General features: G+C 43.0%; 2 protein-coding genes across 2 annotated transcripts in view; both read left to right on the top strand.

Annotated features, from left to right (window-relative positions):
- Positions 1–1,754: 1,754 nt before the first annotated feature.
- dnajc27 (DnaJ (Hsp40) homolog, subfamily C, member 27) lies at positions 1,755–13,547 on the top strand (the record flags this gene model as incomplete). Its single annotated transcript, XM_083632725.1, has 7 exons — positions 1,755–2,029; positions 2,502–2,584; positions 3,614–3,683; positions 7,634–7,798; positions 9,983–10,105; positions 11,218–11,378; positions 13,415–13,547. Exons 1-7 carry the CDS (start codon positions 1,943–1,945, stop codon positions 13,545–13,547), a joined length of 822 nt encoding a protein of 273 aa, XP_083488851.1. The 5' UTR covers positions 1,755–1,942.
- Positions 13,548–23,165: 9,618 nt separating this feature from the next.
- Positions 23,166–25,727, top strand: part of xdh (xanthine dehydrogenase) — a gene marked incomplete at both ends in the record, with an annotated part of 49,597 nt that continues 47,035 nt past the window's right edge. The window contains one exon of the mRNA XM_083633169.1: positions 23,166–23,231. Within this exon, the coding sequence (XP_083489295.1) occupies positions 23,166–23,231 (66 nt within the window). The remainder of the gene's footprint in view (positions 23,232–25,727) is intronic.

Genomic DNA, 25,727 nt, shown 5'->3' with positions numbered 1-25,727 from the left:
AGCAACACAGTTGCAGCTGCAAAATGCAGGAGTAGCCTAGATATGAATAATCTGTGTGCAGGCGATCCCATATTAAATTGCTTAGATGTAGTAGGTTATTCTGGCATGTATGTCCATGTCCAACCCAACGTCAGCCTCAGTTCCGTTGCGCACACGGCACTGTGCGCTTTGGAGACGTTTATGTAACCTTTTTACGCCGGTTTAGTGATATTTCTCCACGTTCAGCTGCAATCGATCGGCGGGGTCAAACAACGTATCTAGCCTACTTGAGAGCACAAAAATGAATAGGCTATATAAAAACATATTCCAAAGTAGTATGTAGAGCTTAAGTTAAATGTAGCCTGCAACAAGTGCAAGGCTTCAGTCCTTGATTAATTCAACAGGAGCCATATGTTTTTTTTCTTTTTCATTTGAATGCAATGTATTTTTCATATGGGGACCATATGAATGGCGACTCGCTGTTTCCAGAGAGCTGATTGGTAAGCAGGTGGGTCTTTCATGGGTTTTGATCTTATCCTCTGAACTTAACCTGCTACAAAGCAGGTTAGCCGTAGTGCATAAGTTGCTATGGTGATCTATCTCGGTAAGAAGAAGCGTCGTGGTACGGCAAACCTATGGTTAAACCTGAAGTTACCTCGCTAAGCCACTAATCTTGCTTCGTGGTATAGGCCTCTGGAAAGTCCTTGAAAATCCTTGAATTTGATATTTAAGAAGGTGTGCGAACCCTGTCACACTGTATGACAGGTAAGGTGTTAGTGGAAGGTTTAAAAATGTTCACATGCTGCCCTCTATTGGACGGGATGGTCCTCTTCTTCCAGAGAGGATGTTTTTAATGGTACAGATGGTTTCCATGATGATGACTACCTCAGTTTGCCCCACGTTTATTTATTGTTCTTTCTTGTCATGTTAGACATCCTTCCTCCAAGTTGTCAGGTGTGAGTTTTGTGCATTTGGTAGCCCTACACAGGCTGAGGCTATAGCCTACAGCAGTGATCCTCAACCTTTTTTCATATCAAGAACCTCTCATTCAGTCCACATTAGAGGCACAGACCCCGTTTGATGAGATTTTGTCTCTCAGACTCAAATCTGAGAATATTTTTATTGTCAGAATCTATAATTGTTCCTGGAAAAGAAATAATGAAGTTAAACACGTCATCCATTTGCTGGGGATGGAACACCCTCAAGGTTGGGGTCACCTGGCAGAACAGAATGCATAGCCTACTACCAAGGCTTAGTCCTTTGGCCGACCCGCGGGTTCGAATCCGACCCGTGTTCCTTTGCCACGTCATCCCCTCTCTCTCCCCCCCCCCCCCACCTTTCCTGTCAATCTACTGTCCTATCAATACAGGCAAAAATAAAAATGCCCCCCTTCCCCCCAAACAAACAAAAATGAAACAAAAACTCAAGGGCCGCCTGGTGGTCCCCGGACCCCACGTTGAGAACCACTACTCTACAATATTGCATAGGCATATGGTTTTTAATTGCAAAAATCAGTCATTGAGTTTTGCTTGTAAGTTGAGTTGCTTGTAGGCTAGCACTGTAACTCTAACTCCAGAATACGTTTTATTTTCACTAATAGATGGTTTTATTTTGAAGAATGGGCGGAAGTCAAGTCATTAATTTGATTATTTCTGGGGGCTTGACGGTATTGTGGTTCCAGCAGTTAGCATTAGCGCTAGGCTATGTGTGGCTAGCAGGCTTGGTGTCTGCCTCCTGTGTGAGGGCAGCTGAGCCATAGCATGCCATTAGCAGCAGCGACTGACAGTCAATTAAAAACATGTCGTTTCATTAATCAACCCGGCTATTTGAGGTTAAGAGCCGTGCTGAGTGCTAGCCACCTTGCTAACAGCTAGCTAGTCTGTTAGCAACACTCCCAACAACAACAGCACTTACTGTCAACACTGGATCAGACAGCAGCCTGCAACAATAACAAGCTTCCAACATGGACACTAATGTCCAGAAGAGGAGAGACAACAAGAAGTCTCTGCGGGTGAAGGTGATCAGCCTGGGGAACGCCGAGGTGGGAAAGGTAGGCTGACCTGTTCTACTAAAGATCGGAATAACATGATTGATTTGATAGACTCCGACTTGGCTTATTAGCAGCATACAGCCATACATCGCAGAACATGACTAGACACTGTCTGAAAGCATGCGACCATCTCTTAAATTCCACATTCATCCAATCCACCAAACAGATGGAACTGTCAACGTTTACATGAGGTTCCCCTGATGTTCCTGCAGTGTTCTTCCAAACACTGGCTGGCAGCGAGCAGTGACCCAACTCAACAAGTTAAAATCGTATTATTGAAATAACAAGAGCTGCTCGGTGGATTATAAGCATGCCGAAATTACCAGAAGATTGACTCCTGAATGAGTAGTACAAATAATATTTTTACATTATGTTATTATCCCCCCAACATAGACAGATTTGATGTGGAGACAGATTTTTGAATGGAGTTTATTGTGAACTGACTGTGATAAACCTTAATTGTTCTCTCCAGAGCTGCATCATCAAACGTTACTGTGAGAAGAGGTTTGTCCCCAAGTATCTGGCAACCATTGGGATTGACTATGGAGTCACCAAGTATGTAAACTCTCTAGTTAACTGCCACCCTTTTAATATATTTTATTAATTCACTCATGCCACAATTCACATTCCAGTCATGTAGCTGACAATTCATGTATTATTCCAATTATTAGTACTACTTTCTGTAGTCGTGTTTCTATTACTTAATGTGTTATTCTATTACTAATACTGCATTATTGTTTATTTATATGACTTGTAGTGCATTTGTATGCTATTCTTGGACTAGTACCATATTATGTAGTGTTAGAGCTGTAACAATTAATCGATTAGTTGTCAATTACAGTATTACATTAATTGCCAACTATTTTGAAAATCGATTAATCATGGGGAAAAAAAGGTAATAATTCTCTGATTCCAGCTTCTTAAATGTGAATATTTTCTGGTTTCTTTACTCTTCTATGACAGTAAACTGAATATATTTGGCTTGTGGACAAAACAAGACATTTGAGGATGTCAACTTGGGCTTTGAGTAGTGTAGCGGTAGATTCCCTGCCTACCAACCCGTGGGTGAGAATAGCGTGATTCTCCCACGTGCTACGTCCTGCCGGTGAAGCTCCCCCTGTCATGTGAAAAGAAGCAGCTGGCAACTGCGCATGTGTCAGAGGAAGCATGCTGCTAGTCTACGGCTCTCCCCAGATCGGCAGAGGGTGGAGCATTGACCGGGGCAGCAGGGGGGGGGGGGGGGGGGGGGGAATTGGCCAAGTACAATTGGGGAGGAAATCTGGAGGAAATCTGGAGGGGAAAAAAGGGGCTTTGGGAAACACTGATGGACATTTTTCACCATTCTGTGACATTTTTGTGACTCAAGCGTCTTTGAGCACTGTGAAAATTCATATAAATTGAATGTATTATTATTTTTATAGACCAAACAACTAATCGATTAACCAAGAAAATAATCTACAGAGTAATCGACAATGGGAATAATCGTTAGTTGCGGCACTGTAAAGTTACTCTAGTACTGTAATGTGTGTTGTTGTAGGACTGGTACTGTTTTAATGTGTTTCTGTATGACTGTCGTGTTGTCAGAGTTCAGGTTCGAGACCGAGAGATCAAAGTGAACATCTTTGACATGGCCGGTCATCCTTTCTTCTACGAGGTGAGTTACACTCAATTTACTGCTTTTGAACCCTTATTGATTTATGAAGTCAGAATAGTGAGATGATGTCAGAAGCCAGTGGTTTAACATCAGGGCCAGCAGGTGGCGCTGCTATGCCAGGAGAAAGACACATGCAGGGCTCACAGCTTTGCATCACATATTCAGCAGTAAAATTGATGTAATATAAATGCGTTTGTTTTTGATTAATAGGCAGTGAAATGACGTGGCAAAAATAAAAAATAAAACATTGGGAGAAAGTACAAATGTTAGTAACAGCACTAATAATATGATATAAGGGTACTAGGGATGCAAATTCCTGAATCGATCATGGGTAACGTTAACGAGCAATCAATCGATTCATTGTAATTAAAATGCCAGATTTACCAAACCATACCACATTTATTTATTTTTGCTCAATCAAACGCTTTATTTCCACAGCAGCAACATGTTGCATATTCCCACAGCATTGCATAGCCTGTGAAACATAAAAAACATGTAGAAGCCTAGATATATGAAACACATTGTGTTTGCTTTAAGCCGCGTGCTGCGTATACAGTAGGTGGCTACAACACACTTTAAAGTGCGTGGCAGCTCTTCCTCGCACTGAGCAGATGGAGGGTTGACACAGCTGAAACGAGGAGGAGCCAGTGGTAGGGTATTGTGCTGGTCATTGTGTTGTATGTGTACACAGAATGACTGTTTGCAGCTGGCATTATGTTCACTTCGCCCGCTTTATATTTACAAAAGTTGCCGTTCTCGTTGTTCTTTTCCTCTCTTTGCAGATGACTGCCTGCTCATAGTTATTATGCCCTCTGGCATGCTCATTGAAACATGCTTTGAAAATACACCATTTTACTGACAGGCAGCTAGAATGTAATATGAGACTACATGTTGTTCGATAGTAGATCGAGTAAGGGTGGGGGAAATAATAAATAATAATAATAATAACGTTAGTTGTAACGTGATGTTGATGGAGCGAAAAGGCAGAACTAAACTGCGCGCGCGAGGCAGCGCCCGGACAGTTTACGGCGTGGCGCAGGCTGCCAGCCGAAAGCAAAACAAACGCATGTGAACATGGACCCCACCTGGACCCCACCTGCACTATGCCACACTTTGGGTACCAGCCTCTTCTGCCATGCTGTTCTCATGAGCCTCTCTACATTACAGCTGTAATGGTACAGCTGTTAAAAATCTGCCAAAACACACATCGCACAGCACCAAAATACATGTTGTGCTTCGGGTACGCACCACATGATGAAATATTAATCCAAAATGCACATAATCAGCCTTTTTGGAAGGAAAAGAGGTAGCCGGCACTACTTTCCAAACATGGTCACCAACCTCTTTTCCTGTCCTTTGTGCTCAGGTGCGTAATGAGTTCTATAAGGACCTGTCATAATAAGCTGAATGGTTCTCCATGCAGGTGTGTAATGAGTTCTATAAGGACCTGTCATAACAAGCTGAATGGTCCTCCATGCAGGTGTGTAATGAGTTCTATAAGGACCTGTCATAATAAGCTGAATGGTCCTCCATGCAGGTGCGTAATGAGTTCTATAAGGACCTGTCATAATAAGCTGAATGGTCCTCCATGCAGGTGCATAATGAGTTCTATAAGGACCTGTCATAATAAGCTGAATGGTCCTCCATGCAGGTGCGTAATGAGTTCTATAAGGACCTGTCATAATAAGCTGAATGGTCCTCCATGCACGTGCATAATGAGTTCTATAAGGACCTGTCATAATAAGCTGAATGGTTCTCCATGCAGGTGTGTAATGAGTTCTATAAGGACCTGTCATAATGAGCTGAATGGTCCTCCATGCAGGTGCATAATGAGTTCTATAAGGACCTGTCATAATAAGCTGAATGGTCCTCCATGCAGGTGCATAATGAGTTCTATAAGGACCTGTCATAATAAGCTGAATGGTCCTCCATGCAGGTGCATAATGAGTTCTATAAGGACCTGTCATAATAAGCTGAATGGTTCTCCATGCAGGTGTGTAATGAGTTCTATAAGGACCTGTCATAATAAGCTGAATGGTCCTCCATGCAGGTGCGTAATGAGTTCTATAAGGACCTGTCATAATAAGCTGAATGGTCCTCCATGCAGGTGCGTAATGAGTTCTATAAGGACCTGTCATAATAAGCTGAATGGTCCTCCATGCAGGTGCATAATGAGTTCTATAAGGACCTGTCATAATAAGCTGAATGGTCCTCCATGCAGGTGCATAATGAGTTCTATAAGGACCTGTCATAATAAGCTGAATGGTTCTCCATGCAGGTGCGTAATGAGTTCTATAAGGACCTGTCATAATAAGCTGAATGGTCCTCCATGCAGGTGTGTAATGAGTTCTATAAGGACCTGTCATAATAAGCTGAATGGTCCTCCATGCAGGTGCGTAATGAGTTCTATAAGGACCTGTCATAATAAGCTGAATGGTCCTCCATGCAGGTGCATAATGAGTTCTATAAGGACCTGTCATAATAAGCTGAATGGTCCTCCATGCAGGTGCGTAATGAGTTCTATAAGGACCTGTCATAATAAGCTGAATGGTCCTCCATGCAGGTGCATAATGAGTTCTATAAGGACCTGTCATAATAAGCTGAATGGTTCTCCATGCAGGTGTGTAATGAGTTCTATAAGGACCTGTCATAATAAGCTGAATGGTCCTCCATGCAGGTGCATAATGAGTTCTATAAGGACCTGTCATAATAAGCTGAATGGTCCTCCATGCAGGTGCATAATGAGTTCTATAAGGACCTGTCATAATAAGCTGAATGGTCCTCCATGCAGGTGCATAATGAGTTCTATAAGGACCTGTCATAATAAGCTGAATGGTTCTCCATGCAGGTGTGTAATGAGTTCTATAAGGACCTGTCATAATAAGCTGAATGGTCCTCCATGCAGGTGCGTAATGAGTTCTATAAGGACCTGTCATAATAAGCTGAATGGTCCTCCATGCAGGTGCGTAATGAGTTCTATAAGGACCTGTCATAATAAGCTGAATGGTCCTCCATGCAGGTGCATAATGAGTTCTATAAGGACCTGTCATAATAAGCTGAATGGTCCTCCATGCAGGTGCGTAATGAGTTCTATAAGGACCTGTCATAATAAGCTGAATGGTCCTCCATGCAGGTGCGTAATGAGTTCTATAAGGACCTGTCATAATAAGCTGAATCGTCCTCCATGCAGGTGCATAATGAGTTCTATAAGGACCTGTCATAATAAGCTGAATGGTCCTCCATGCAGGTGCATAATGAGTTCTATAAGGACCTGTCATAATAAGCTGAATGGTCCTCCATGCAGGTGCATAATGAGTTCTATAAGGACCTGTCATAATAAGCTGAATGGTCCTCCATGCAGGTGCATAATGAGTTCTATAAGGACCTGTCATAATAATAATAATAATAATAATAATAATACATTCAATTTATATAGCGCTTTTCTAAGTACTCAAAGTCGCTTTACACACAGAGTAAAATCATTTATACATTTGTAATAGGAAAATAAATAGAAATAAGAAATAAGAGATGGGGTTAGCAGGTGAAGGCGAGTGTGAAGAGGTGGGTTTTGAGGGCCTGTTTGAAAGATGGTAGGGTGTTTGCTTGACGGATGTGGATGGGGAGAGTGTTCCAGAGGGAGGGTGCAGCGACTGAGAAGGCCCTGTCGCCCCAGGTCCGGAGCTTGGTCCTGGGGATCCTCAAGCAGTTTGTGTCTCCAGACCTGAGGCTGCGAGTGGGGGCGTGGCGGGGGAGGAGATCGGAGAGGTAGGGGGGGGCCAGGTTGTTTAGGGCTTTGTAAGTGATGAGTAGTATTTTAAAGTTGATCCTATGTTTGACTGGGAGCCAGTGGAGGTCATGAAGGACAGGGGTGATATGCATGGTCCTCCATGCAGGTGCGTAATGAGTTCTATAAGGACCTGTCATAATAAGCTGAATGGTCCTCCATGCAGGTGCGTAATGAGTTCTATAAGGACTCTCAGGGCGTGGTGCTGGTGTATGATGTGGGCGTGAGGGAGAGCTTTGAAGCACTGGACAGCTGGCTGGGAGAGATGAAGCAGGAGAGCGGCTCGCAGGCCAACATGGACAGCATCGTCTTCACCGTCTGCGCCAACAAGGTAACATTGCTGCACTACTGTACTGTACTACTGCTTTTTTCCCCCAGATTTTTTTTATCCCCCAGTAGTGCTGTTTTTTTTTATCCTCGTTACCCACCCTCTGTCGATCTGGGGAGAGCCGAAACTGGCTCCATGCTTCCTCCGATACATGGGCAGTTAGCCAGCCGCTTCTTTTCATCTGACAGGGGGAAGCTTCACCGGTAGGACATAGCACGTGGGAGGATCACGCTATTCCAACGAGTTCCCCTCCCTCCGAGCAGGCGCCCCTAACGACCAGAGGAGGCACCACTTCAGCAACCAGGATATTGCATGTTTTGGTGTGGGGTTCCTATATGAAGGAAACCCCCAGGGAGCACGGGGAGAACATGCAAACTCCACACAGAAAGGCCCTTTTTTGACGACCCCACCCGGGCGGTGGGCACTCGAAGACATGCGGACGGGCACGCACTCCTTCAGCACTCACAGTGTCCCAGGTGGGAATCGAACCCAGGACCTTCTAGCTGTGAGGCGACAGCTCTACCACTGAGCCACCGTGCCCCCATACTACTGCTTTTAACAAGATAACACTGCTGCACTACTGTACTGTACTACTGGTTTTTATTTACGCTTGCGGGATATGTTCGCGCCACCTGTCGCATCAGGCTTCAATGGATCGTTTCCACTCCACTCAGTCGAGCCTCGGCCCAGCTTTTCCATCTTGGGGGGCCGAGGCTTTTGACCAGTATGACGGCTTTTTAGCCTGGTAAAAGCATCCTGATAACGTGACCTCACATCCTGTTTGGCTCTACATATCAGTCTAGACTTCCAGCCGTCCACAGTCATTTCAGTGGGCGGGATGACTTGCCTTGTCAGACAAAGAGTGGTGTTTTTTTACAACAGTGTTGCCGCCATTTTGGCCTGGGGAAAAAAGTGCCTCCTTGCGCCAATTGGACAACAGCACAGAACCATGACAGCCAATCAGAGGTAGTCTCTCCAGGCCAAAATGGCGAATTTGCTGTGCGCTGATGTTGCAATGGAACAACCTATTAGCCTTCGTTTCTTTGTTAACGTTACTGCTCGTTGCTTCGGGAGACGCCATTACTGTTTTGCCAGCTACTGTAATTGGCTGGTTACATTGTGATTTCAGGAAATTGCTGTGGGAAATTGCTGGAAGTCCAGACTGACTGTGTCTGACTGACTGACTGAAACTGACTGTAGCCACGTTGGGAATCGTTCACTCACTATCCCCCATATAGTGTTGATCATATAGTCAACTATATGGGGAATGATCAAAATGAGTTTCGGACACTACACAGATTTGAAAAAAATTTGTGTGTTATTTTACTAAAAATAATGCATTTGACCATCATTTCAAGTAGAATGATACCACCCAAGCAAGAATATTTCAAGTGTTTCAAGTGCTTTACTGATATATTTGGACCATATAATGATAATACAATTATCTCAACCTTAAAAGGTTACATATAGGTGCCAAATGTTGCATACATGAATGCTTATACTTGTGTGTATACTGTTACTTTATACAGAAATTAGAACCACTGATCCATATACTGCTGTGAGTTTAAAAAATAACAACACTGAGGCTGCTTCAAGTTTGAACAAGACGCCCTCTGGTTTATTTATCCACAGAGAGAACAAAATTCCTAGATGTCATGAAGTTGTCATGCATTAGACTCTGGAGATGATGTGCCCTGCGTTTTTACAAAAGTAACAAAACCATTGGCTAGCAATGCAGCAGCAAGTTTGCCTCTAGAAAACAACCAATTTAAAAAAAAAAAATTTTTTTTTTTTGGGTGGGCCAGGGCAAGAAGTGGGTGGGCCTGTGCCTACCCAGGCCCACCCGTAGATACGCCCCTGGCTCACAAGCATAGCTTGGTAGCTCATAAGCTTGTTAGCTTGCGAGCTAACAACTTTCTGTTTCTCCTTCGGTAAAGACAACCGCATTGCATTGTGGTATACCGGCGAAAATGTTCGCATTTTCGCTGTTCACTAGAAATCGCTGTGCGTTGTGGGTATTTTATAGTGGACTAAATAGTGAATCAAATTAACAGTTGAGAATTCGGACACTATAAAAAAATGGCGACACACTAAATAGTCCACTATTTCTGCCATAGGGACCGATTCCGAACAAGGCTTGTGTGTGTGTGTGTGTGTGTGTGTGTGTGTGTGTGCATGTGTGTGCAGGTGGACCTGACGAAGCGGCGGGTGGTGGACGAGGGGGAGGGGCGTCTGTGGGCGGAGTCTCGAGGGTTCCATTACTTTGAGACATCAGCACAGAGCGGAGAGGGCATCAACGAGATGTTCCAGGTACACACACACACACACACACACACATGGACACACACACGCACGCACAGAACAAACAACAACAACACACACACACACAGATAGAAGAAACAACAATAAAGTGAAAAAATCTAATCTAAGATGGGAGTTAAATTTCTACAAAAACGATCTCAAAGGTTTGTTGTGTGTTTGTACTAGGGCTGTCTATTGTCAAGAATCTGGCGATAAGATGCGTATGAACCCCTGATTATTTAAACTGATTCAATATTTCAATATATTGTGATACTGTAAGCAAGGAGTTATATTGCGATTTTTAGAAAGTGTAATTTTAGGAAAACTCATAGTATAAAGAACACCACCATAATGCATAAAATCTGAGTAAAAAAGTTGTACAGAGTGGAAGAGTCAAATGGCTGAAGATACAACACTGCCATCTAGTGGTCAGGGGTCTAAACACAACACACAATGAACCACTGCCACCAATCTTTGGAATTTTTGGTGCCCCCCAAAGAGGTCGAGGTCCCCCCCACCAAACAGCCCCCACCAAAAAGAAAAGAAAGAAAGAAAAGGCCTGATATATTTGAGTTCAGGACAACCCTAACTACATACTAACTCAACAGCATTTTTACTCTCTCATTTTAGAGAATTTCAAAGTTAAAGTCTCACATTTGTACCTTCAAATGGCTTCCTTTCTAAAACTTGGGGTGCTGTAAAAACACATTGCTTTGTCTACTGTCTGCCTTGTCTACTGTCTTCTCGTCCCTGGCGCCAAAATGGTGGAACGAGCTACCCCGTCTGTCAGGACTGCCGAATCACTGCCCATCTTTCGGCAGAGACTAAAAACACACTTTTTAAGGCTACACCTGGGCCCTTGAACTAACAACCTGCTTCTTCTTCTAAAACAAAAACACACACAACTAATGCTACTTATTCCTTCTTGAAACTACTTTCTACAAATGCAACTCTACTCCTTAAAAAAGTCTTTGCTGACATAGACTGTTGCACAATTGATTTCACTACTGTTGACAAAATGTGCTATTGTAAGTCGCTTTGGATAAAAATGTCTGCTAAATGACGTAATGTAATGTACTTTACTCTGTGTATGTGTGTGTGTGTGTGTGTCCGTCCTCTAGGCGTTCTTCTCCTCCATCACAGACATGTGTGAGAATGGGGGGAAGCGTGTAGTGTCAGAGGTGAACGTGGGCTTCACTAAGGAGCAGGCCGACACCATCCGCCGCATCCGCAACAGCAAAGACTCCTGGGACATGCTGGGCGTCAAGCCCGGCGCCACGCGGTGAGACCAGGGGGCGGGGCCACAACTCAGGCCTGTCATTTAATTTTGAAAGCCCGCTGCGGAAGACATACTTTTACTTTCTGGCTGACTTGATGGTGCTCATGAGGAAACTGGAGAGGAGCAGAGAGGACTAGAGACGAGAGAGCCGAGGAGTACTGTAACGTTAAAGCACGGTTTTCACCCCCTTGTACTGATTAACGGAGCTCTGTGGGCGGACATGCTCCGCCAGAAACATCTCTAATTGTACAGTAGGTACAATCTAGAGATTATTTTTATAACGTCATATAATAGTAAATTAGTTAAAATCACCTTAAATATCGCTGTAGAAAAGCCAATTGGTGATCACTCCCTTCAATCGTCAATATATGATTTGATCGCAAATCGGCTCATCCCTACTCTCAAGGCTATTTTCTGCTGTGAGTCTGTGGGGGCGTATGATGCAAGCAGGCTGCAGCCAATCTGCAGCATGCTCACCAATAGCCAATGAGAGTCGAGCAAGCTGCAAGGCACGCCCCAAACCCGTATATGGATGCAGAGCAGCCCAGGCAGCTCCGCTCCACTCCGCTCTGGTCAGACTGTGATTGAGCCACATTGAGTCTGTTTTCCCCCCCGAAACCCATAAATGACGCAAAAATCGTCGGAAATCACCAACCAATACAAAAACATGAGCATATGTGTTTAATGTACATACCAAAGAACTGCCGCGATCAGATTTTTGAAACACGCATTTCAAAAATCACGATTTGTCTCTCCCTGGAGGTCGAACTCGCTGCCGACCCGCTTCCTCAACTGCAGCCTGAATGTAAACACTCGGCAGCGTCTTAGTGGCGCTGGAATGCCGGCGGGTTTCTGGAGCTCAAGAGTGTGTCACAGTCACTGGGCTGGAAAATGCAGAATGACACAACAGCACATGTGCGAGTAACCTCTCAGGCTGGGGAGTGGCATTTTTTAAATCTCAGGTTTGACACACAACTGAGAGCTTCTATAAGATTGATCATTTTTTTATGACGGGATCAAATTGAACATAATGAGCCCTAGCCCCTTGCGGAATTGTGTCCGGGTATATGCCGTCCTCACCTCCCCTCCACAGTACCTTATGCGCCGGTAGACTTCCCCGCCACTCTCACTCCCAAGCAGGCTAAATCAGCTATACGCACATATTTACAAGTGTCACGGAAACATTTCAAAGCAGAAGGGTTCACTACGTTGTGAGTATAGAACAAATGTTGCCACAATGCACAATCGTTTAGCTTGGTGAATTGTCAAAAATAGATTACTCTACTCACTCCTTGTGACAGGACTATGTGACAGGAATCAGGACTATTCGTGTTACAAAGACTGCCTTAATTCTGTATAATAATTGATCTCTAAGTCTAGACAGGCATGACTGCTATACCACCAGACATGCTTCTGCAGGAGGCGTTACACTTGTGAGGTCTAATGCAATGAAGAGAACTAAATAGCAAAGGTTGTTTCAAAATCTTGGTAAAACTACACCTTTCAACTAGAGAAATGGTCACTCATTTAGGAAAGTATGGAAAAGGAGGTCATTTGATACATGTATATAAAGGTGTGTATGTATAAATGGCTATGCATTGGTCTAATTATGTATATATTTCATAGTGGTAGTTGGAGAAATTGATTGAATAAGAACTTGGACTATGTCTGAAAAGTGCTAAATTATATATTTTGCGCGATTAATTGATCAGAAGCTTGTCTTGTGGTATTTTATATTATGTCATATGTATCTTGTATGCCTATTATGTAAGTTGTACGTTTTTTACTGATACTGTATGTCTATTTTGTGGACCCCAGGAGGAATAGCTGCTACATTGGTGTAACTAAATGTACACTACATGATCCAAATAAACTTGAAATTTAAACTTTACCGTCATTATTGGCACAACAGTGATGCTGCATCACTGTCGTGCCAATGAGGTGAGGAGGTAACCCATCTACAAAACTATTGGGGGAAAACCTGTTTACCTATTTTAATTGTATTTATTTATTTATTTGTGTGTGTTTGCGTGCTGCAGGGAGGAAGTGAACAAGGCATACAGGAAGCTGGCGGTGTTGCTTCACCCGGACAAGTGCGTCGCCCCGGGCAGTGAGGACGCCTTCAAGGCCGTGGTCAACGCCCGCACCTCTCTGCTCAAAAACATCAAATAACACACACACAAACATGCATGCAGGTGCGCGCACACACACACACACACACACACACACACACACACACACACACACACACACACACACACACACACAAACCCCTCAGAGATTAGGGGTGGGAATCACCAGATGCCCCACAATACTATCATGATGCTTAAGTCACGATATGATAGTATTGCAATATTGCATGCAAGTACTGCGATATATTGAGATTTATTACCTTTTTTCCCACTGCGAATGATGTCCCTACAGAAAAACTTGTCGTCTGTTTGATCTCAGATAAAGTTCCCAGTCTGTTCGTCTCACTTCAATAATTTTTATTGCAGCAAAATTGCGAACAAGCAGACATACTCAGCAACTCTGTCATAAAAACCTGTCGTAAATGTTGCATGCATCCGCCAATTTATATCATCAAATATTGCCATACTTGGCATTGGTGCAATACGATATATTGCCACACAAAATATCGCGATACTATGCTGTATTGATTCCCCCCCCACCCCTATCAGAGATACCTCCTTCTCACAAAGAAACGGACTGAAGAAACGTTCAGACTCACACACTCCCCCTGCCTGGCCACACACCCAGCTGTGTTAAGTTATTGATTTATTGGTGAATTGATTTAGTGTGAGGTCTTGTGTGCCATGTTGTTTGCTGTAGTGCTGTTTGCCAAACCTGTTGCTACTTCTGTACTTCTGTGTGTGTGTGTGTGTGTGTGTGTGTGTGTGTGTGTGTGTGTGTGTGTGTGTGTGTGTGTGTGTGTGTGCGTGTTGTGTGTGTGTGTGTGTGTGTGTGTGTGTGTGTGTGTGTGTGTGTGTGTGTGTGTGAGAGAAAGTGAGAGAGTTTGCATGTGTGTTTCTCAGTGCAAGATGGATTTTCTGTGTGTGTATGTGTGTGTGTGTGTGTGTGTGTGTGTGTGTTTGTCTTTGTGTGTATGTGTATGTGACTTCAGCTCGGCGGCAGGGGTCAAGATCAGAGTTAAACCGTGTCACAAGGTCACACCTCGTTTCCCCAGACAAAAACACAACAAACAAACAAACAAACAACCAGTGTGTGGGTTAAAGTATAGTAGGAAGACAGGTTTGAAGGTTTACGAGTGTTGACCTGGAATTGTATTTTTCCTAAAACTAAAACAAATCTGATGCTGGTTGAGGAGACTCCTCGTGTTTCCAGAGCAAAAAACAACTTTTTCGATGTTCAGTGATGTTTTTGATGTTTAATGAGGACATGACATGTTCTTCACTGTAGGTCATCCAGATGGAGCAGAGCAGCTAGAGCAGTTAGAGCAGGGCTTCAGGTCATCCAGATGGAGCAGAGCAGCTAGAGCAGTTAGAGCAGGGCTTCAGGTCATCCAGATGGAGCAGAGCAGCTAGAGCAGGCCTTCCCAACCGTTTTTGGCTTGTGACCCCACTTTGACATCGGGACCCCACTGCACCCCAGACATAATTTCTTTCTTTGCTAAAATGAATTTGTTAATAGTTTGTAATACTATTTGTACTGCTATGTAATGCTACTCTAATCTGGGATTATATGTCAGAATTCTGACTGTAATCTCAAAATGCCAACTTTTTTCTTAGAATTCTGTCTTTAATCTCAGAATTCTGACTTCCCCCCCGAGAAGTCTATTTGATCTCAGAATTCTGACCTTTTTACTCAGAATTCTATCTTTAGTATCAGAATCCTGACTTAAACTCAGAACTCAAATATATTTCTCACATGTGACCCAAATCCTCTTCCATAGTTTTATATTTCCCAGTGTATTTTTTTTTTCTTTTTTGAAATTTCAGGCGACCCAATTTGAATTCCATGGAAACTCACTTGGGGTCGCAACCCCCAGGTTGGGAACCACTGAGCCAGTGAGAGCCGCTGTCCCCTCTACTCCTGCCTGGTCCACTGATCCACTTTATTAAACCCAGTTTGCCAAATCATCACATACAGTTGAATATGAACTAGACACTTTTCTACTGTTCTACTGTGTGGCCAAACATCCCCCTCCTCCCCCCGCAACGCTCTCACTCCCGTGATGATGTCACCGATTATCACCACCAACGTGACCATGGGTCGACGCGGCGTCACGGTGCCAAACCGACCCGCGACCCAGGAGTGTGTCAGGGAGCCGGGCGGCTCACTGTGAGGCGGATCTGCCGTTCACATTACAGGCCCGCTCATACCGGACGAGTTCTGAAGACTTTTCTTGTTGAAGCCTGCCTCATTTTTGTGTTGTTGCTAGGTAACAACACAAGGGGATGGGGGGGGGGCGATTTTGACCCTCCCCCCCCACACACAATTTGGAGAAAAAATGAATTTTCTTTCTTCTTTTTACAAAAACTTACTTTTTTTTAAAACTAGAGGTCACTCGGTAGAGTGCATACCAAAAACAGACAAAGAAATTGCAACAAAAAATCTACTAGCTAGCTGCTTAGTGTGCTAGCTAGATGAAGCTTAATGTGATTTTTCTAAATTCTACAAATATTACGAACGAGACACAATCATGATAGAACCGCAGAAGTCCTGCCTCCCCGCCGATCAGATTGGATGGTAGAAAAAAAAATCAACGCTGAAGTAGGCGACATTCCGTCCCGAGCTGAAGTTTTTCAGACCAGCTGTAACAAAACACTTGTTTAGAAACTAGCTGAAGCATCGGTTAACTAGTCACATGACCGATTCCCTCCGTTTCCATTGGCTCGACCATCAAGCATCGCAGACCGAAAAACAGAAAATGAACGCTCGGAGGCTCTCACTCCTCGTAGTGACAGCTCCGGCCGAACCAGGACGTTTACATGACGACCATACTCTGCGTCAGCACGTTCAAACGACAATGTTTACGTTTTTTTTTTTTTTTATTTATTACTTTTATTTCACAGTGTCAGTGAGTGTGAAACAGCACATCATACAGTAAAGACACAGCATGATATCCCATAATCTATATATTTTTATATATGTATCTAGAGGAGCGTACATGTTGACAGTACAGAGGCATTTTAATGTGATTTTTTATCTTTAGATCTGCTCAGAAAGATATTTATTGATCTCAATTTTAATTTAAAATATAGACGGATGAATTTAAAGTTGCTCTGTGTTTTTTAACCATCAGTCTGTTATTATCAAATTAACAGCTCTACCTCGGTCTAATGACAGTAAACAGTTGATTGGTCTCTCTCACTCCAGTATTCTTGTTAGTTCTGTTTCTCCACATTCAAGCTACATTTCCCATCAGCGCTGTACGTAGCACCCAATAATGTAATGTTATAATTTGGTGAAAATGTAATAATGCCGGAAAATGTAGTAAAATACTGATGATGTAATCATTTTGACAGATAACAACCAATCAAAATGGGCACGTTCGTTTCCCATTGACAGGGATTTTAGTTTAATGCGTCTTTGCCTGATAACCACGTACCACTTCCATCTGTTGTAAATAAATAAAAGGTCTAAACTTATAAAGCCTAGAGTTTACATTTCCAAACATTTTGTATACTTGCGCACTTTACATTTCTGAGGAAAAAACAAAACAAACGATTATTATTTATTTATTTTTACATTGTCACAATTATTACATCATCAGTTTTGAAAAAACAACAATGTTACATTAAGAAAAAACAATGGCCATTTGATGTCTTTTGCTTCATTTGACGATATTCAATACTGGAAAATATCACGAGATTCACTAAATATCGTGACGTGATCAGATTTCCCTTCATCCACCAGGTGGAGAAACTGGAGAGGATGTGTACTGTCATACCGAAGTCTAACTTAATATGTTGATGATTTATTGGTGTTAAAGTGAAACATAGAGCGGCTTAACGCATCTCGATGTGATCGGACTGATAAAAATCACGTAAAAAATCCTAGATCTTTAACGTTCCACAAGTTCCATTTCAATTGACTTACTGTGTGTCTAAATATCAGCCTGTTGTGTGTTATATGTGTATGTTATGATATTTATTTTGTACGATGGACACTCGCGGTCAGTGTTTGGCATGTTTTAAGTAAGAGCCGCGTGATGTGCCCCAACACTGGAGAGATAGAGAGACTGTGTGTGTGTGTGTGTGTGTGTGTGTGTGTGTGTGTGTGTGTGTGTGTGTGTGTGTGTGTGTGTGTGTGTGTGTGTGTGTGTCCGTGCGTGCGTGCGTGCGTGCGTGCGTCTGTCTGTCTCACTGCTTGTTATCGTGCACGTGCTGCTGGATAGTTTTTGGAATAATGATAATAATAATAATAAAATAAACTAAAAAATCCGACTTCTCTCTCGATCACTTTGTGTGCGCGTGTGTGTGTGTGTGTGTGTGTGTGTGTGTGTGTGTGTGTGCGCGCGCGCGTGTGTGTGTGTGTGTGTGTGTGCGGGGAGGGAGGGGTGTTGCATTCCAGGCAGGGAAGTGGGGGAGTTTGTCATTCTGTGGAATACATGTATCAGACACAGAGTTTTCCAAATGTGTCAGATTTCTGTCTCTGCACTGTTCCTTTAAAGGGTTAGTTGTATGAGGTACTTATCGATAGTGGGCTACCCACAATAGAATGCATCCAGTGCGCTTCCAGTTAAGGCCCAATTATACACATTAAACACGGAGATGGACAGAGCCTTCTGTCCATACTCTGCATTCATTTTGTGCATTTTCTGTCCGTCCTCTGAAAGTTTACAGATACACATGTGTTGTAGAATGGGAATTTCACCACTCCTCATCCGCTATATAATAATTATAACGGCTTTTCCAACACCAAATTTGGTGTTGGAAAAAACAACACCACATTTTGTCAAGTAGCCTATGGGCAGGGCCCTCTTTGACCATCTTGCATCCATGCCCGGTGCTGATTCGTTATGCCACTGGAGCGCAACATGGTGTAACTGCTGGAGAGAGCATTGTTGGCCATGTTTACGTCACTGAACTTCACTATTTACTTGAGCCAAGAAGACTAAAACTGACGATAATATTAAATAAGTTTGATTTTATTGGACCGTCAAGATGAGGAGAAGACTGACTTCAGACAGCTCAGACCACCTTACACCATACGACTGAGGTGACGGGAGCACGCCACAACTCCAGGAAAACTCACAATTTCATCCCGACATTGGCAATTTGTCTGCGACAGTGAAGCTTGAAAAGTCTTTTGGTGTAAGGTCAGCACAACTTAACACTTTGACTACAAACCTCAAACTTGACCATGTTGCACATTACTCACCTCTGGATTAACTCCTTGGACTCAATCTTGCACAGAGTTTATTGATGGCACAGAACTTTGCACTGTCCTTTATACTTTTATAGGTAGTTTTTATATTACTCTTATATTATATTACTCTTACTTATATTATTCTATGGACCTTGTGTCTGATAATAAAAGTTGATTGATTGATTACCTTTTATATTACCTTTCCTGTAGGCTACTGCTTCACATCGTTCTAAATTGCTGCTGTGCCATGTGAATTTCCCCCACCCATTAGTGCTCCCATTCAACCAAGTAGCTGTGCAGTTTACAGCATGGTTCAAAACCATTCAACCACGTAGCTGTACAGTTTACAGCATGGTTCAAAACACGGGTTATTAAAATATCAGAGGAATAAAACACAATAAAGTCCATGACTTGTTTCCATTGTGGTTCTCATTGTGTGATCACCCTGATTTACATCAAGAGGACTGAGCACATCTAATAAATGCATTTAAACACTGAGCTAACCAAAGTTCTGTTGCAAAGTTAGTTCCCGAAACAACTTCCTACAGAAAGTGACCAACTCTGCTCTCGTCTGGCTCTGTGCTATTCCTCTGCAGAGTCTGCATGCCCTGTCTGGAGAGATCAACCCATGATGCCAAGAAACAAAACACAACAAAATAAAGTGGCAGCAAAACAAGAGATAGTGTCTCATTAACTGATTATTGAGGGATACAGTAGGTTAGATACTTTTTTTTTGCTGCCATAGGCCTATTGGTAATATGAAAATGATAGTGCTCTAGATAGATTCAATCATAAATATGAGTATTCCAATGTGTTTCTAATCCTCAAAAACCATAAGGTAGACATCACATTAGCTAAAAGAGTCAAAGGTAAAACCCATTTTTTGGTAGCCGCCATCTTGGGGATATGCAAATTAGGGGTCCACACACACACACACACACAATTGGAAAGATAAGCATTCCAACGTGTTCAGATTAAGACTAATTAGATTAATAAACATACAGGCAGCAAGGGGTGCATCAGAGATACAATGGTTAGCTAGCTAACAAGCGGACAATCAAATGGATCAATGATGAAATGATCAGTTCAGTGACAAACAAAAGACACTAAATCTCCCCCCTTGGACTCTTCTCCCCCAAACGCCATTTATGAATGCCTATAGACTGAAACTTTTAAAAGACCCAGACAATAGACCCTCTCACGCCAGCTCACATCTAAAGACAATGAGTCGCAAGTCACTGAGTTTTTACTCATACACTATAGGATTGTGCAAATACCCGACGTTTGTCCGAGTTGATGTCATCAAAGTGTTTGTTGGTATAATTGTGCCTTCATTTTAATTACATTAAATTAAATTAAACTCCACGGAAGACTCCGTAAACACTGTGGTCACTTCTGAGGCTGATTCACTAATGGTTGCTATGTTCTTTTGTTACTATAGGGAAGTATTCATGCAAACTGACAAGCTGACAGCTGATTTTGTGCTCTCTGCAGACGCACCACACAGCTGATTTTGTGCTCTCTGCAGAGGCACCACACAGCTGATTCTGTGCTCTCTGTGCAGACGCACCACACAGCTGATTCTGTGCTCTCTCTGCAGACGCACCACACAGCTGATTCTGTGCTCTCTGTGTAGACGCACCACACAGCTGATTCTGTGCTCTCTGTGTAGACGCACCACACAGTTGCCACATTGACCATAATTGCTGTGCCTCGTTGGAGGGAAGGGTCCTGCCGTGAACACTGCAAACACCAGGCACTCCGCACTAAGCACAACGTTGTCCTTAGACTGTCTATCAGCCTACATTTACATACATTTACATTACGTCATTTAGCAGACGCTTTTGTCCAAAGCGACTTACAATATCACAATTTGTGACACAATCAATGACAGCTAAGATATTTTGATAGACTAGCACCATGTAGGAAGTAGTTTGAGAAGGAATAAGTAACATGTAGCATTAGTATTTTTTTTTTTTAAGATAGTTAAGTTAGTTCAAGAAGGGCCCAGGTGTAGCCTGAAAAGGTGGGTTTTTAGTCTCCGCTGAAAGTTTGGCAGTGATTCGGCCGTTCTGACCGAAGGGGGGAGCTCATTCCACCATTGAGAGGCCAGGGACGAGAAGAGTCGCAATCGGGACGGGCGACTTTTGCGCCCACGTAGCGGTGGAGGAGCGAGGCGATCTGGACGGGTGGAGAAGCGGAGGGAGCGATGAGAAGTTTGGAACTTGACCATAGATTGCAGATACGAAGGGGCTGACATGTGGACTGCCCTGTAGGCCAGTACCAGTGTCTTGAATTTGATGCGAGCCGAGATGGGAAGCCAGTGAAGGTCATGGAAGAGGGGAGTGACATGAGAGAATTTGGGTTGGTTGATTACCAAACGGGCTGCAGCGTTCTGAATGAGCTGAAGCGGTCGGATGGCTGCAGCAGGTAGCCCAGCCAGAAGAACATTGCAGTAGTCCAGGCGAGAGATGACAAGTGCCTGGACCAGGAGTTGTGTTGCTTCCCTTGTGAGAAACGGACGGATTTTGCGGATGTTGTACAGGGAGAACCTACAGGAGCGGGCAGTTGCTGCGATGTAGGCTGAGTTGGACAGCTGATTGTCAAGGATCACTCCAAGGTTCTTATAGCTGTTTGAGAGGGAAACACAGTAGTGTTGTCAATGGAGATGGAAAGGTCGGTGAGGCGACAGTCTTTCCTGGGGAGGAAGAGTAGCTCTGTCTTACCAAGATTCAGCTTGAGATGTTGGGCAGACATCCAAGCACCAATGTCTTTGAGGCATGCGGCGATACATGCCTCGATTTGGGTGTCTGAGGGGGGGAAAGAGAGGTAGAGCTGAGTGTCGTCAGCATAGCAGTGATAAGAGAAGCCATGAGATGAGATCACATGGCCAAGAGATCTGACATAGAGAAGGAATAGCGAGAGGCCCAGGACTGAGCCCTGGGCCACACCTGTGCTAAGAGTACAGGATCTGGATAGGGATCCTCGCCATAGAACCTGGTATGAGCGGTTAGAGAGATAGGAGGCAAACCAGGAGAGTGCAGATCCTGAGATGCCTAGATCAGAGAGAGTAGAGAGAAGAATCTGGTGATTCACTGTATCAAAAGCTGTAGATAAGTCAAGGAGGACAAGGACAGAGGAGAGGGGTGAGGCCTTAGCAGTGTGTAGGGCCTCAGTGACTGAAAGGAGAGCTGTATCAGTAGAGTGAGAAGCCTTGAAGCCAGATTGTAGAGGATCCAGTAGGTAATTCTGGGAGAGATAGAGAGAAAGTTGTTGGGAAGCAGCCTACTGTCCAATCACATGACTGCACCGGACCTAACTGCTGTATCATCAGTTAATGTGTGATTACAGGTCAACACTAACTGATGCAGCTTCCTGATTGGTCACAGTGTAGCTCCATCCCCAGGACAGGACAATCCAATCAGACAGACATGTTGTGGACTGTCTCACTATGGCACTGAACAGAGAGACAGAGAGGAAGAGACAGACAGACAGACAGACAGACCGAAAAAGAGAGACAGAGACAGAGGGGTAGACGGAGAAAGAGAGACACAGAGGAGACTGGACTGAGAGAGAGGTAGACTTTGAACAGAGAGACACAGAGAGAGAGAGAGAGAGAGACTGAACTGAGGGACAGACAGACAGAGAGGAGGCGAGTCAGTGTTGGGCAAGTTACTTTCAAAATGTAATATACTACATATTACTAGTTACTTTCATTTGAAAGTAATAATACGTTACTTTACAATATTACTGTCTGTGTAGAGTAACTCATTACTTATTACACTACTTTTGCATTACTTTCACCAAAATAACAGCAGTAGCAGAATGACGTCATCGCCGCCCCGGAACCATATCCTGAACAATAATTTCAACCATCTTGAAGTCAGTGTAAACCGTCCAAAATTGTAAATGTTATTCTTTTCCTTTGTGATTGTCATCTATAGTGGTTATTTGCATAAAAACACACAATCTGATGAGGAAATTATTGTCTTTCATTTAAATGTGCTTTGCTTTAAAAAAAAAAGTAACTCAATTTGTAACTTGTGTTATTTGACAAAGCAAGTGGTATAATATTCGTGAAATCCTATTGGTAATATTTTATATTACTGAATTACTGCTAAAAGTAATATATTACATGCAATATGTTACTTTTGTAATGAGTTACCCCAACATGGAGGTGACAGAGAGAGAGAGAGAGAGAGAGAGAGAGAGACTGAACTGAGGCAGAGAGAGAGAGAGAGAGAGAGAGAGACAGACAGACAGACAGACTGTAAGGAGACTGGACTGAGGCAGAGGTAGACTTTGAACAGAGAGAGATTTTCTATTTACATGTAGACATAATGAGTGAGCGATAGAAAGAGAACAGAGAGAGAGAGAGAGAGAGAGAGAGAGAGAGAGAGAGTAGCGGAAGCAGTGGATGACAGAGGGATCTGAAACATGGAGAGAAATGGGAATATGAAGGAAAGGGCCGGGACCGACACCGGGACCGACCAGCTCGTCTTCTTTGTTAACGGGAAGAAGGTAATTAGTTAAGAGTCTGTGTCATGAATTCCAGTTGGAGTTTATAATGGAGAAACTACTAAGTGAAATCACCTATTCCTTTAGGGATACTAACCTTGTGTAGTACTTCATGTGTTTTTTTTATCTATAATTATTTTGTATATTACTGCAGGGACTAAATACAGTAGTGAATTTATTGTGATTTTATCTTGCCATCTGTAATATCATAATAGTCCCATAGGGACCGTGTGTTTATGGAACTCAATAGTGACTTTATCATTCTTAATACATTTTTTATTTATTTTTATAATACAACATTTTTATATGGTGTAGACCAGCTTACCATCATAGCAAGCTCATGATGGTCACTTACTTCCAGGGTAGTAGGGTATGTGGTGAATTCCTGTTGTATTATTTTTTCCCTTGTGTTATTCTTGTGGTAATTCCTGTTGTACAGGAAATTCACACACATTTTATTCTTTTGTTTTTGTTAATAGTTTAATACATGTGGCTTTAAGATTACGATTAAGATTGAACTTAGACGTTTTTGTTTTCTTGTGTTCAGACATAGGTTTATAGATGTTATTTATTTACCTTGACAGTTTCGACGAGTCAACTCTCGTCTTCTTCAGAAGCAGTTGCACTGACAGCTGGGTATGACGTGTCAACCAGCTGCTTTTCAGCAACTGGCGGTGTGCCCAGCTGAGCCGTCAGGTCTGCATGTCTGAACAACACAAGAAAACAAAAACGTATTAATGTATAAATGAAGACATGATGAACATCATTGAACTATTAAGATTGCACTTTATTGACCCCATGCACAGTACAATGGCAAAGGAAAGTGAAATGTACTAAGGTAATATTAATTATTAATAATAATAATAATAAAAATTGTGCAAAAAAGATATAAGACAATATAGATCAATATACCACAATAAAACTATAAAGATAAATGATCTAAAATTATTATCATGTGCCCAAATAGTATTGTGTTGAGGTGTGTTGACCCAGATAACAATATTTATTGTGGCTCAAAACTGCACTTTCATTTATAAAAACTCACGTCACTGCATTGAACGCCGTTACCATGGTGGCGGTCTGATAGTACGTTAGCTTAAGCTACAAAACAAACTTTTGGCTCCTTTTTATAGTAAGTTCAAATAATTGAACAGCACAAAACACATATCACCAAACAAACAATACATGCCTCATATTTGATTACAAATGTCATTCTAAATGAAAATAATGACTCTTAAATAGCACTCATTCGCTAGCCAGCATGCTAACCTAGCTAAAGAACAGTTATTCAGCTAACATTTGCTGACCATGAAAACACATAGCATAGCCTAAATGGCAACAAGAATAGGAATTACCTGAATAAACTCAAATGGTGTTACAGGATTATCATTCCGACTTTGAGGCACGCCTTCCAGCTGCTCGCCTTCCGGAGCACACAGCCGCGCGCAGATACCCCCAGGCGGCTCCTCCAGCAGCGACCTCGAGCCCGCTCCCAAGCCAACTTAGAGGCACCCTCTCAGGGCCACACAGCCTCTCGCTAATGCTAACATTAGTCTCATCAGAAACCACTTTGATCTCCATAGTTTAAATGTTTGCAGCCTATAGGGATAATTGGAAAACATTTTATTGGTCTATTTACGTCAGGTGAAGTCAGAAATAAACAAAACAAAGTCCGAAATAAACAGTGATGCTTGGTTCTGGTCTACCATGTGGGCTTTGCGGGTATTTCCTCCTGCCTGTGGGCCTCGAGACGGAGGCAGGGTATTTCCTCCTGCCTGTGGGCCTCGAGACGGAGGCAGGGGAGGAGCTTCGAGGTTTTGTCCACAGTTTGAGGACGAATGGAGTTACGAGACATAGTCACAACATCGTTTTAATGCTTTTCCACTGGTTACATTTTGTAAAACCCACAGATAGACGTGAAGGGTGACCAATGGCATTGATTTATGACAGAAAAATCTAAATGTAAAAAAAAACGACATACCGCCCGACAGCAATGATATTATCCATTGTGTCAAATCTCCATCTGAAAATTAAAGCGACCAGATAAATGTGCTGGACTCAATTAAAGTAGGCCTACAAGTACCTCAAATCCTACTTAAGTAACAGTACTTGAGTAAATTTACTTAGTTACTTTCCACCACCGGATACTGTACATGTAAGTGCTTGATGGGCTGGCAATGCTGGCCTCTGCAAACTGAACCAGTATTGAGCTCTCACCCTTCGCAGCCCCTGCCTGTCCCAAACAGACCATTAACTCACACAACACTCACCAGGCAGAGGAACGCTGTGTGCTTTGCTTTGGGGCTGAAATCACCATGCAGCATCATTGCATGCCAGTGTATGCAATTAGTCACAAATATCTCGAGTCCGACAGTGCTCGAGTCCAAGTCCGAGTCCCCAGAGAAGAGTCCGAGTCAAGTCCACATGTAGGTGGGACACACGTGCCTGCCCCTCCATGAAATTGAATAATGCCACAGATGTTATTAATACAGCTATCAA

The sequence above is a fragment of the Poromitra crassiceps genome (assembly GCF_964638095.1).
Source record: "Poromitra crassiceps genome assembly, chromosome: 3".
In the NCBI taxonomy this organism is placed as follows: Eukaryota; Metazoa; Chordata; class Actinopteri; order Beryciformes; family Melamphaidae; genus Poromitra; species Poromitra crassiceps.
The sequence above is the reverse complement of the archived record's forward strand: the minus strand, read 5'-3'. Positions and strand labels throughout refer to the sequence as shown.